Source organism: Capra hircus, chromosome 3 (genome assembly GCF_001704415.2).
Source record: "Capra hircus breed San Clemente chromosome 3, ASM170441v1, whole genome shotgun sequence".
Lineage (NCBI taxonomy): Eukaryota > Metazoa > Chordata > Mammalia > Artiodactyla > Bovidae > Capra > Capra hircus.
The window spans coordinates 70,634,918-70,647,915 of NC_030810.1; the positions used below are offsets into that span (position 1 = coordinate 70,634,918).

A 12,998-nucleotide genomic window follows, 5' to 3' on the forward strand; every position below is an offset into this window, starting at 1 on the left:
GGAGAAAAGTGGGATGTAAAACTATTTTGTGTGACCCCCATATTATTTAGAAGACAGGAAGAAAAAGCAGATCGGTAAGTGACAATTGGTGGCAGAGTGATAGAAGTTTATTAGTGATACTTAAAAGACTTGTATTCAAATTCTACAGTAGAAAAAAATTGAGACAGATAACTGTTAAACTAGAAAGTATCCCCTTTGGGAAGTCAAAAAACCTAGAAAACTCATACTTATCAGCTAGAGGAAAAGTATATGTGAAATAATGTCAGGAAGCACACTAGCATCTGGTGTTCACTTCATACCAGCCACTGTGCTGCACATGGGACTTGAGGGTTAACTTGACCAAAGTCCAGCTGCTAGCAAGCACCAGAGCTTTTGTTGTAACTTAGGTATTCTGGTGTCAGCTCCACCTATATCACTATTTTACCTTGTCCCCTAAGCCAAATACCTTAAATTTTCTGTACCTCTCTCTTGATTTTGGTTTACTATCAGGATGTGGTGGCAAGGGAACAGGGTGCCCCAAGAAGGTGGGAGGTAGAATTACTGTACTACAATGAATTGTTTGTTTAGTATTGAAGAGACTGGATACAGTTGTTTCACAAAAAGATATATTTTCATATGACTATTTACATTTTTCATATTTTAGAGAATACCATACAACTGATATCTTCAGTTTCATGCTTTTAAACTCTTCTATTTACACTTATCTGACATGGAATTAAAACTGAAATGGTCACATACCTCAGTAATAGAAAGCAACCAGCCAATATAGCTGGGCCTTCACTTAAATTTTCCGATCAACATTAGCAACAGTTACCTTAATAAATTATCATTTATTTAAAAATCAGTAGTAATTTTAAACAATTCATAAATAAGTGTGCTCTGTGCAATTTACATGTTTAATATCCTGTGGATACTAAAAGCTGTATATTGGCAGATTTGCACATTATTACTTTATCAAATGATAAGCTTTCTCAGAGGAGAAAGTGGATAAGCTTGAAATTATATCCTAAGCTGCTCTGGAGAGTTATCAAAACTCCATCTGCTTTACAGGAGGAGGTTCCAATTTACGTGAGAGGGCAGTTAAAATCTGATTGAATTTTTCGTATCTCTCTGTCTGATTGACTTGTGCACCTTTGCTGCCCCAGAGCAATCTCATTTGGAATTCAGTCTTGAAGACTTCACTCATTTCTTCATCTGGTTGAAAACCTAATAAAAACAAAACCAAAAAAACTTCAGTTCTGCTTGAAACAGTGTTGAAAATAGACTGAAAACTTTTTTAAAGTAGGATCAAAAGGAGCATCTCTCAGAACTTAATCTTTCTGTATAAGGAAGGGGAGAACACCCCCCACCCCCAAGGATCTGAGCAACTTCAGAGAAAGAATAACTAAGTCACTAAGATATGATAGAATAACATTTGTGTGCACAAGCCACCATGGGTTGTAGTAGTGCAGGAGTGTTCAAGTTTTTTTTTAAAGCTTTATAATTTACTTGTCATGATTCACCCTTTTTTAAGCTGTAGAGTTTATAGAGTTGTTTAAACATCACACCACTTAAGAACCCTAGAAAATCCCTAGTACCTCTTCTCAGTCAATCCCAGAACCTACCCATACCATTAATCTGCTTTCCATTGCTATTTTGCCCTTTCTAGAAATTTGATATTATTCCATATTGTTGCCTGTTAATAATTCCTTTTTATTGCTGAGTAGTATTCAGTTATATGGATATACTGCATTTTGTTTACTGAGTGGTAAGACATTTGAATTGTTTCCAGATTCTGGCTGTTATGAATAATGTGAACATCTGTGATTAAGTCTTAGCATGGACATGTGTTTTCATATTTTTGGAAGTGGAAGTACTGGGTCATATGGTAAATATGTTTACGTTAAAGAAACTGTCAAACTCTTTTCCAAAATGTCTATACTGTCTTATATTCTCATCAGTAACATAATGAAGAGTCCATTTGTGAACTCTGTTGTCATTCTAGATAGTGGTGGTGGCATCTCACCGTGGATTAATCTTATATTTTTGTAATATCTAATGCTTTGAACATTTTTCCATGTAGATATTTGTCATTGTATATCCTCTCTGGTATGGTGTCTATTCAAATCTTTTCTTCTCATTGAGTTGTTAAGAATTCTTTATATTCTAGATAATAAGTCCTTTATCAGATGTATATTTGCCGAATACTTTCTTCTAGTCTGTAGTGTGACTTTTTGCTTTCTTAATGATGTCTTTCAAAGAGCAAAATATAAGATTTTGATTTATCAGTGTTTTATGGTTCATGCTTTCTATGGCTTAAGAAATTTTGCTGGACACAAGGAATTTCTATGTTTTCTCATAGAAGTTTTACAGTTTAGCTCTTGTATTCTGAGTGTATTCTATGAGGTAAAATTGAAGGGTTTTTTTTGCATGACATTCAATAGTCTAGCACCATTTGTTGAAAGATTACTTTATCCAGTGAATTACCTTGCCACCTTTGTCAAGAAATAGTTAATGTTTGGGCCCATTTCTTTTTTTTGCCGGGGGGGGGGGGATTTCTTAACTCTGTTTTCTGTGTAAGAGATCTGTTCTACTTATGGCCAAGGATGCCCTCAGTCAGCTCTGTCAGAGCAGGGAAAGCCTCTAGCTCGAGTCATACAGGCAGATGTTTCTCATCCTTGATTACTGCTGGAGCAGTTGGCTCTGTCATTAGATATAGTCCCAGCATCTAAATCATAGTCTCTTGGTGGTGGAGAGGATAACAGAAGCCTTCTCTTTCATTTTTCCATGTAGTACCAAAATATCTTTGGCAGATAACCAACTAAAGGCCAGATGACAACTTCCATTCATTGAGTTAATCTGCTTTAAGCCCCTATCCTGTTGGTGGGCAAATTTCTGCCCTTACTGGGTTCACAGTTAATTCCAGCAGTAAGAACTTGCTGTGAAAACCTATAGCAGGATCAGCTGAGAAGTATCAAATACCTTTAAGGTGATTTGCTGTAAAACAGCTTAAGACATACTTTTCTCAAAATCCACCCTGATATATTGGCTTAGGGAACATCTAATGTACTATACTTACTGGTTCTGTATAAGCAGGCATTCTAATAATATCTACTGACTTCAATTACATATGCTTTGATTGTTTGAGCCACCAGGGAAGCTCTTATAATTAGCATCTGAGTCCTATACTGCCAACCCTGCTGAACTTTCTGAGGAAAAGAAACAGGTATGTATTGCTTATACCTATAGCAGACATAGTGCAAGTTGTTTAGTCCCAAATTCTGTTTCTGAATTAACAACTTTGTTTTAGGTCGAAATACTGGGCCTCTCCTGCCCCATATAGTTCTTAACCTTCTGGATCAAACTGTAGGTCCTTGAAGAAAGTTAAAAATTATACAGTGGTGAAGAGATAAGGCCCTTATTCTTGTACTCGCTTCCTAAGTGGTCTTTTTGCCTACAAGCTTCAGCCCTCTAGCCTTCCTGCACAAAGATGCCAGACTGAAACAAATCTAACCACGTGATAACATCTTCTCATGTTTAAAACCCTTCACTGGCTCTTCCTCAGCCACAGGCCTACATGGAAGGCCTTCCCACCTCTGTCCCCCTCTTTGTTTAGCCTAGCTGGCCACTCCTGAAGACACACGTTACACTAATCCAAACCCAAGTTTGGATCAGTGTGCTTGTGGTTTGTGCTATTCTCCAAGCTCTCTCAATCTCAGAGCTTTGGCTTACGGTGGACCCTCTGATGCCAAGAGCAGAGGAGCTCATGTCCCAGTGTGTCTGGGAAGAAACAAGAATATAGGTAAGTCCAATAGAACCCCAACTCCTCATCTGGGCCCATCATGTTTTCTAATTATTATTAGTGGTACTAATGGTAAACAAACTGACATTCTTTATACCACTGACACAAAAGAAGAGAAGAAAGATCCTTAAGTCAGGTAGGAATTAAGAGTAAGTAATACAAGAAATGGAATTCCCAGGTCTTAATCTTTCCTACTTGGTCTTTTTCGAATTGAGAGCATTGATGCTCTTTTCATTTCTTCATTCCAATTACTGTGCAGAGTAGAGAGCAGCTTAACCAAAACCAGCTCTTACCGGCCAGGATCCTCTCAGCATTCATCCGGTAGCTGTCTGCAGCTTCTGCCATGAGTCGGGCTGTTGCCAGATGGTTCAGCATAATCTCACAGCTTTCATCGTTTTTTTCCCACATGTCAGTTCCTTCAAAAGTGACAGCCTCACGCTCCATTAAGGTCACAAGAGGCATCAGCAGTGGGACTGATACATTGTTTGGGGGAACACATGTGGACTCTGAAAAACAGGGGCAGGGGTAAAGTTCTCCACATCATGGTTTTTTTCCCCAAGTTAAATGCAGAGAGTTCCAGTTGAAGATGGCAACACAGGAGAGTCCTGGGCTTACCGCCTTCTGGGGACACAGTGAATCTGTGGCTAAGTATGGAACAACTTCCTCTGGAAAAAAATCCGAAAACACTGCATTGTGCAAATAAGAGAAGACCCACATCAAAGCAGGTAAGAGGGGCTGGAAGACTATCACACTATAAACCCTCTCTCCTGGGGCAGTGACCCACAGTCAGGAGGGAACTCAAAACCTGGAGCTTCAACCTGAGGAGCAAAGGGCTTGAACTCCACATGTAGCACCCCAACTTTTAAGACAAACACCTGAGATACAAACCCGCAAAACATTTAACTTTGAATCTCAACACTGTACCTGTCTGTTAAGACCCCAAGGCTATAATTGTCTGAGAAACAGGTCTTAAAGGGCTTACAAGCTTGAACTCACCTGATCCAGGGCTCGGTACAGAGGCAGCCAATTGAGAGGTGCCTAGGTATTATGCAAATTAGGCTCATTTGCCAATATTAAAGTTTTAGCCTGAAAGACAGGCTTCTGCTTTGGCATACAACTAGGGCTTAGGAGGCCGTTAGCAAATGGAAGCTGATAGATGATGCAGTCTTTGTGTGCTGTCTCTGCCTTGCTCCTTGCTCCAGCTCATTGATATATCCTAGAAAAGAGCTTACACCTTTGTCCAGCTACCTCTAGAACACTATACATTGCCTAGCTCTGAGGGTCAAAGGGGCTTATGCCCATGGATCCTATAGGACTGTAACCTTTATAATGCCACAAGAAAAGAAAATTATAGGCCAGTATTTGCAAACTGAATTCAGCAATACATTAAAAGGATCATATGGATTAAGTGGGATATATTCCAGGGAAACAAGGATAGCTCAGTATTCACAAATCAATATGACATACTGTGTTAATAAGATGAAAGAAAAATAATTTGATCTTAATAGATGCAGAAAAATCATTTTACAAAATCTGACATCCATTTATGGTAAAAAAAAAAAAAAACTCCCAACAAAGTGGATATAGAGGGAATGTACAACAACATAATGAGGCCACATATAACAAGCCCATAGCTAACATCATACTTGATGAAAAGCTAAAAACTTTCCATCTAAGAACAGGAATAAAAGGATGCCAATTCACCACTTCTGTTCACACCATACAAAAATAAACTCATGATACAATACCATAAAGCTCTGAGACAAGAATATAGGCAAAACATTCTCTGGCATAAATCACAGCAATGTTACCTTAAATCAGTCTCCCAGGATAGTAAAAATAAAAGCAAAAATAAACAGGGGGATCTCATTAAACATGTTTTTGCAAAGGAAACCATAAACAAAATGAAAAGACAACCAACAGATGGGAAAAAACATTTGCAAACAATGTGACCAACAAGGGCTTAATTTTGAAAATATACAAACAGCTCATACAACTAGCAAAAAAACAAATAGCCCCCTGAAAAAATAGGCAGATGGCCAACAGATACATGATGCTCAATAGATGATGCTCAAAATTGCTAACTATCAGAGAAATGCAAATCAAAACTACAATGAGGTATCACTTCACAGTGGTCAGAATGGCCATCATCAAAAAAGTCATAAATAATAAATGCTGGAGAGAGTGTTGAGAAAAGGGAACCCTCCTATACTGTTGGAGAGAATGTAAATTAGTGCAGCTACTACGGAGAACAGCATGGAGATTCTTAAAAAACTGAAAATAGAGTTGCTATATGATCCAACAATCCCACTCTTGGGCATGTATCTGGAGAAAACCCTTAATTTGAAAAGATGCCTATACCTCAGTGTTCATAGCAGCACTATTTACAATAGCCAAGATATGGAAGCAACCTAAATGTCACTCAACAGATGAGTGGATAAAGAAAGATGTGGTATATGTATGTACACAAAGGACTACTACTCAGCCAGAAAAAATGACAACGCCATTTGCAGCAACACATGGATGGACCTAGAGATTATCAGGCTAAGTGAAGTGAGTCAGACAGGTAGATTCTCATGATATCACTTATGTATGGAATCTAAAAAACCATACAAATGAACTCATTTACACAACAAGGTCCTTTTGTATAGCATAGGGAACTATAATCAATATCTTGCAATAATCTATAATGAAAAATATTAAATATATAACTTATTTTGCTGTACACTAGATTTACACATCATAAATCAACTATAGCTTCAATTTTAAAAGATGCATATGTGTGTATAGACACAATGGAATATTATTCAGCTATTAAAAAGAAATCCTGCCATTTGTGACAACACAAACTTGAGGGTATTATGCTAAGTGAAATATGTCAGACAGAAAAAGATAAATAGCATGTGAACTCACTTACATGTAAAGTCTAAGAAAAACAGAAACACCCCTTGAGCTCATGGATATAGAGGACAGATTGGTGGTTGCCTGAGACAAGGGGAGAAGTGAAATGGTTGAAGGGATCAGAAGGTACAGATTTCCAGTTATAAAGTAACTCCTGGAGATATGCTATATAATGTCGTGACTATAGTGAATACTGTATTGCATATTTGAAAGTAGCTAGCAAAGTGAATCTTGAAAGTTCTCATCAGAAGAAAAAAAATTTTGTACCTATGTATTAGGTACTGGTCTTATTGTAATCATTTTGCAACATAATCAAACATTGAACCATTATGTTGTACACCTGAAGCTAATATGTAAATTGTACCTCAATTTACAAAGTTAAGCTCAAAATGAAGTGACTGGTACCCTATGTCTTGTTTTAGCAACTGAATACCTACAAGCAACTCTGTCATCTGATAAAGGCTTGATGACTCATTGACAATCCTGCAGATAACTTGGAGCCTTTATAACATGCCCTGCTAAAAGCTTTGCTCAAACCAGAACAGATGACGACACTGCCAAGCAGCCCCCAGGACGCCTGTCCTGACCCTGTGCTTACCTCTGCCTTCATGCAGGATTTTGCTGAAAGGCTTCAGCTGTTTCTCATAGAGGATGGCAGTTTGTGTGTACTGGTGCCGCAGGGCAGTCCACGTTTTTTCTAACCGTGTGATCTGGAAGAAAGAAAAGTGTTATAGCTTTGGAAAAGGCTCTTTTAAAAAACTATCTTGAAAAAAAAAACTATCTTCTTGGTGCTGAAATTTTGAAATGGATGATAGATGGACATGATAAAAACTCAAAGCAGTTGAAAGGAGAGTATAGAGAAAAGCTAATCCCTACCCACTCCCTGCTCCATGGTGCTCTCATGACCCATTAGATGCACACATACCTTTTAAAATAAATGCATATCATACTATACACATATTTTCCTGTTCCTTGTTTGGAAGTTATTTCTCATAAGTACATATAGAACAGCATACAACAGTTTTGTTTTATTAAGCCTCTAGTGGTCCATTTATGCATAAACCATAGTTTAGCTAATTTCCTATACATAAGAGCTTTATGACCAACCTAGATAGCATAAGGTCCGTCTAGTGAAGGCTATGGTTTTTCCTGTGGTCATGTATGGATGTGAGAGTTGGACTGTGAAGAAAGCTGAGCGCCAAAGAATTGATGCTTTTGAACTGTGGTGTTGGAAAAGACTTGAGAGTCCCTTGGACTGCAAGGAGATCCAACCAGTCCATTCTGAAGGAGATCAACCCTGGGATTTCTTTGGAAGGAATGATGCTGAAGCTGAAGCTCCAGTACTTGTGGCCACCTCATGCGAAGAGTTGACTCACTGGAAAAGACTCTGATGCTGGGAGGGATTGGGGGCAGGAGGAGAAGGGGACGACCGAGGATGAGATGGCTGGATGGCATCATGGACTTGATGGACGTGAGTCTGAGTGAACTCCAGGAGTTGGTGATGGACAGGGAGGCCTGGTGTGCTGCGATTCATGGGGTCACAAAGAGTCAGACACAACTGAGCGAATGAACTGAACTGAAGAGCTTTAAACATATTTTTCTGTTATAGAATTATCTCAAAGATTTTGCAGATGTGCACAAGTAAGAGAATATCTGGAGGATAAATTTCCAGAAGTAGAACTACTGGGTCAAGAAATAAAATCTTGATAGGCATTGCCAACTGTCCTCCAGAGTTTATACTGATGGAAGGATGTAGAATTGTGATCTTAAGCATTTTAATGTTACTTTTAAGTAGTGAAGTCTGAGACATATGGAAAATTGCCTAGGCCATATGATGCCACTGCTCATTTCTTTTTATTTCTTTGGAATCGTTTAGTCCAGACCAACATATGCCACTGACTCTGACTATCCTAATAGTCCCCCACTCACACCCTAAAACCAGCAAGCCTGTGTCTGATGTCTTCTACATGAAACAAGGAAGGGGGAAAAGGGAACTAATACTTAGGGAATGAGAGCCAATTCTGTCAGGTATTTGAGGAATTTCATTTAATCCTCACAGTGCTCTATGAGGCAGTATTTTGACTTCATTTTACAGATCAGAAGACAAGAGATTAGGTAACTTGGTCAAGTTTCACAGCTAAATGGCAGAGCTGAGATTCATTTCCTTGGCCTCTAAGAACTCCCTGTGTATTCCAAGAGGAAGGTGAGAAAGGTTCACCATCAGCAGGTTTGCTGGGAAGGGGAGGATGTGGCTTACTTCCTCCAGCCACCCATGATGCCATTTCTTCTCATGCCCCCTTCGTCCCTGCCCTGAAGCATCTGCCCTTCTGAAAGGAGCCCTTGTTTCTGGGCTAGGCCCATCTCCTGGATGCTCTCTCTTGATACCAGAAACTAAGAGAAGGCAGCACAAACGGCTGTAGTCCAGGGTCAGGTTTAGATGATACACAGAAATGACATGACTCTCGTCTCTGGTTTTTTCCTGGGTCTGCCACTCTCCACACCAAGCAGAGCCCTGAGCACTCTGGAGGGCTCTGTCCCCTCATTGCTCAAGTGCTGCAGATTAGAGTATGATGCTGCCGTGGGACGGGGGGACCACCTATAAAGGCATGTTCATGCGCTTTGGGATGAGTCCCTAATTGCTGAGGGTGATGTTATGGACAGCAACCATGTTAATGCCACAAATTCCCCTTCACTACTCTCAGGGGAAGCTCTGGGCTGGGAAGCTATACGAACAGCTAGCCTATTAGTCCTCAGAATTATAGGCAGTTTTGGATAAGAGGAAATAAACATGATGTAAATTAGAAACACCCAAATGAAAAATGATAACTCCTGTTAGTAGTAGAAGTCAGTATATCATGAAAATACAGCATGAAAATTTGCTTATTTCAAATACCCAAATAATTTCAGTGCATCTAAAGAGATTTGAAAGTTCTTAGAATATTATAATTGGAATTGACCCTTCTCAAAATTTCCTGGTGAAAGCATGAAGTGTTTCAGCTTCTTGTTTGAAAGGTGACCTTGGTTTCATATAAGGAAATTATGTTCTTAACATGCAGGATTTCAGAGAATCTGGCTGGCCACAAAATAGCCAAGCTAAATGAGCAGTGGCTTTGGTATTACTGGTTGCAGACTGGGTTTGTGGGACTGTGATCTCATACGCAAAGTCGCTGAGCATCTACCTCTATGAGGTCCACTTGGCTTCAAAAACAAATTTTCAGTTTCAAACCTCATCCTAAAAACAGACTGTCAAAGCAGATCAATTCAAAGTGCCTGATTTCAGAAACTCTGCTTTAGGGGATTGTATGACAAATGAGTCAGGAAGCTGAGTCTTTTAACAGGAGAGTCTCTTTTAGATGACCTGAGGAACATACTTTGAGATAAACCACTTTAGGGATCCTCAGAGATCAGTTCCCCAAATGTCTTGGTTTCCCAGTCATAACCCCAAACAGCCTGCCTGCCCAGTGACCCAGAAGGAGGCAGTCTTTCTTACACAACACACTTGAGCCAGACTTAATCACCCTAACCGGTTCTTCAGGAACATTTTTGAGGATGTTCTTGAGGCTGACTTCTTATTTTACATCACAGACAAAGTGTAGGCAGTCAGCGACTATCTGCTGTCTTTAAAAACAGAGGCAGAAACTTGCAACGCTGCTCTTGTTTGCCCCCTAATCAAAGCAGCTTTCACTAAGACACGATTTACCTTTTGAATTGACTAAAGTCACCTGTGGTTTGCCAGGCATGGACTTGAAGACCACTTTGCAGAGCGTTAAGTACACACAGGCCCACAGGGCTGCACAAAGCAAGTGGAAATATACCTGTGGCATTTCCAAGGCCTTCATGATGGCTGAGAAAGAATAGAGGTCCCCCATGGAGTCTTTCAGCTCCACTGCCACCTGGATGATCTTATTGAGGGTGGCTGCTCTGTCCTCCAGACTGCCCGTGCAGCCCAGAATGTCCACTGCGATGCCGATGGCCATCGTGTTGTGTCTGAAAGGAAGGAGATGAGCAGTCAGGCCTAGGGCTAATAGGACCAGGAGGAAATGAAACCAAACTGGCCAAGGAAAGGACTGGCTTTGCACCATTTGCTGCTGTCTTCCTGAGACACACTGGCAGCTCACACAGTTTGGTTGCTGATTGCAAAGACAGATCACCCTCATCAGGGTGACTGCAGAAGGGCCTCAGTGGGCGTCCTGTGGAGAATCAAAAAGGACAGATACCCCAGGACATGGCATGTTCAGCCCTGGAGCAAGGGGCATGAAAGGACCTTCCTGTGCTAAAGCTGCTCAGGAGTGCACGTGGCTCCTTGTCCCTCTCACCATGACAGGTCCATGGAGATGCCAGGTCCCCAACACACTGAGGAATCCTTTGGGAAGCCCCTAAGTCCCCTGGACTGGGGGATGGAAGGGACAGAAAGATGAGATAATATGCTTGATCCAGGAAGACAACATGGATGTGAGAACAAGGGATGAGCTAAGAATAGAGTGGCTTGGGTCAAGGGGCCAGAAAGTGAGTGGGAATTTGGACAAAGACTCAACAGTGAACTGGCAGGATTTCGCTGTTAAGTCAGACCCTCATAGAAAGAAATCTTGTATCTACCAACAGTCCTCCCTTTTCTTATCCTGAACGCCACGGGTCAACTGCGCAGACCCAGAACAGGAAGCAGAGTGGTCTTTTCTGTACAGACAATGGTATGGATATGAATGGGGTCACAGAGAGGTCTCCTTCCTGGTGGCAGCAGTCTGTAAACCTGCCTCTCCCTCCCTCTGTGGCCCAGGAATGAGCATTCCCTACCTTGGGCCAGAGTAAAAGTGAAAGTTGCTCAATCACGTCTGACTCTTTGCGAACCTATACAGTCCATGGAATTCTCCAGGCCAGAATACTGGAGTGGGTAGCTGTACCCTTCTCCAGGGGATCTTCCCAACCCAGGGATTGAACCCAGGTCTTCTGCACTGCAGGCAGATTCTTTACCAGCTGAGCCACCAGCGTGGCCTTGGGTAAACTCCTCTCCAGGCACTGGTACAAGTACTGAAGGTGAAGCGCTAATTCACAGCTGTGGTCGCTACAACATGACTTGCCTCTGAAACTCTGGGGCCACCCTGTCCTAGAAGTTCACAGCTAAGGATGATATTCCACGCTTCCTGTGCTGGTCTCCTCCTCACTCTTCTAGAGCAAAGAGAGGAGTGATTCATCTAGTGGCTAGCATTACCAGTTTCTCCAATGATTTTTTTTTTTTATGCAATAATTTTTTTGTGTTTTTTTTTTTAAATTTTAAAATCTTTAATTCTTACATGTGTTCCCAAACATGAACCCCTCTCCCACCTCCCTCCCCATAATATTCTCCAGTGATTTTTAAATCAGTAACAGGCTCTGCTGTCTCTTGAGTGTTTGCACATGTGGGTGTGCAAGGTGGTTGCTCAAAGTGTGACCTTAGGCTGTTACCTGACTGCTCCACTCCCCTAGTTCCTCATCTCTAAAATGAGAACAAGGGCTGTTGTGAGAAAGACTCTGTGTGTGCACGTGTGTGTGTAAAGATAATTAAAGTGCCTGGCTCAGCAGTACCTAGCAAACTGCAGTTGTTACTACACTGGTATCTATGTGTGCATTTTTCCCTCTGTATGTTGGTCCCTTTTGCCTATCTCTATTTCCTTTATCTTTTTTTGCTAATTTCCTGTCTTTCTTAATCAATGGATCTTTAAAATAGACTTAAAGTGTATTTTTATTATGTTAAACTTATTGAAGAGTTTTGTTACCCATTTGCAAAGTGTTAAGCTTGAGATGAACATTTTAGCTGTTTAATAGTAAACTAACTTCCTATGTTGCCTTCAGTTGATTCTTTAGTCAATGATTTTTCCTATGTTTTAAGGATCTTAATAAAAGACAGGTTCTCTATTTCTTTAAGACCTGGCTTTATATCAACAGTTAATTGGGTAATTATACCCATTCATTCGAACAACATTTGCCTCAAACCTCCTGCACACACTGCCTTGGGAAAAACAGCTCAGCAAGGCAAGTGTGTGCAGAAGCTCCTGAGGTGGGTAGGAGGCACAAAACATTTCAGAAGGACATCTCCACTCACTAGCCTTGGAAAACCCTCTCGATGAAAGTGAAAGTGGAGAGTGAAAAAGTTGGCTTCAAGCTCAACATTCAGAAAACGAAGATCATGACATCCGGTCGCATCACTTCATGGGAAATAGATGGGGAAACAGTGGAAACAGTGTCAGACTTTCCTTTTTGGGCTCCAAAATCACTGCAGGTGGTGACTGCAGCCATGAATTTAAAAGACGCTTACTCCTTGGAAGAAAAGTTATGACCAACC

The 12,998-nt window shown here is 40.7% G+C and overlaps 1 protein-coding gene across 3 annotated transcripts in view; it reads right to left on the reverse strand.

The window, feature by feature from the left end:
• The window catches only part of BCAR3 (breast cancer anti-estrogen resistance 3), a 219,119-nt gene continuing 206,710 nt past the window's right edge, over nucleotides 590-12,998 (reverse strand). For all 3 annotated transcript variants that reach the window (XM_005678085.3, XM_018045779.1, XM_005678088.3), the window contains 4 exons: nucleotides 10,498-10,669; nucleotides 7,281-7,392; nucleotides 4,075-4,287; nucleotides 590-1,206 (listed from right to left, as the gene is read on the reverse strand). In XM_005678085.3, the coding sequence (XP_005678142.1) occupies nucleotides 1,028-1,206; nucleotides 4,075-4,287; nucleotides 7,281-7,392; nucleotides 10,498-10,669 (676 nt within the window). In that variant the 3' untranslated portion in view covers nucleotides 590-1,027. The remainder of the gene's footprint in view (nucleotides 1,207-4,074; nucleotides 4,288-7,280; nucleotides 7,393-10,497; nucleotides 10,670-12,998) is intronic.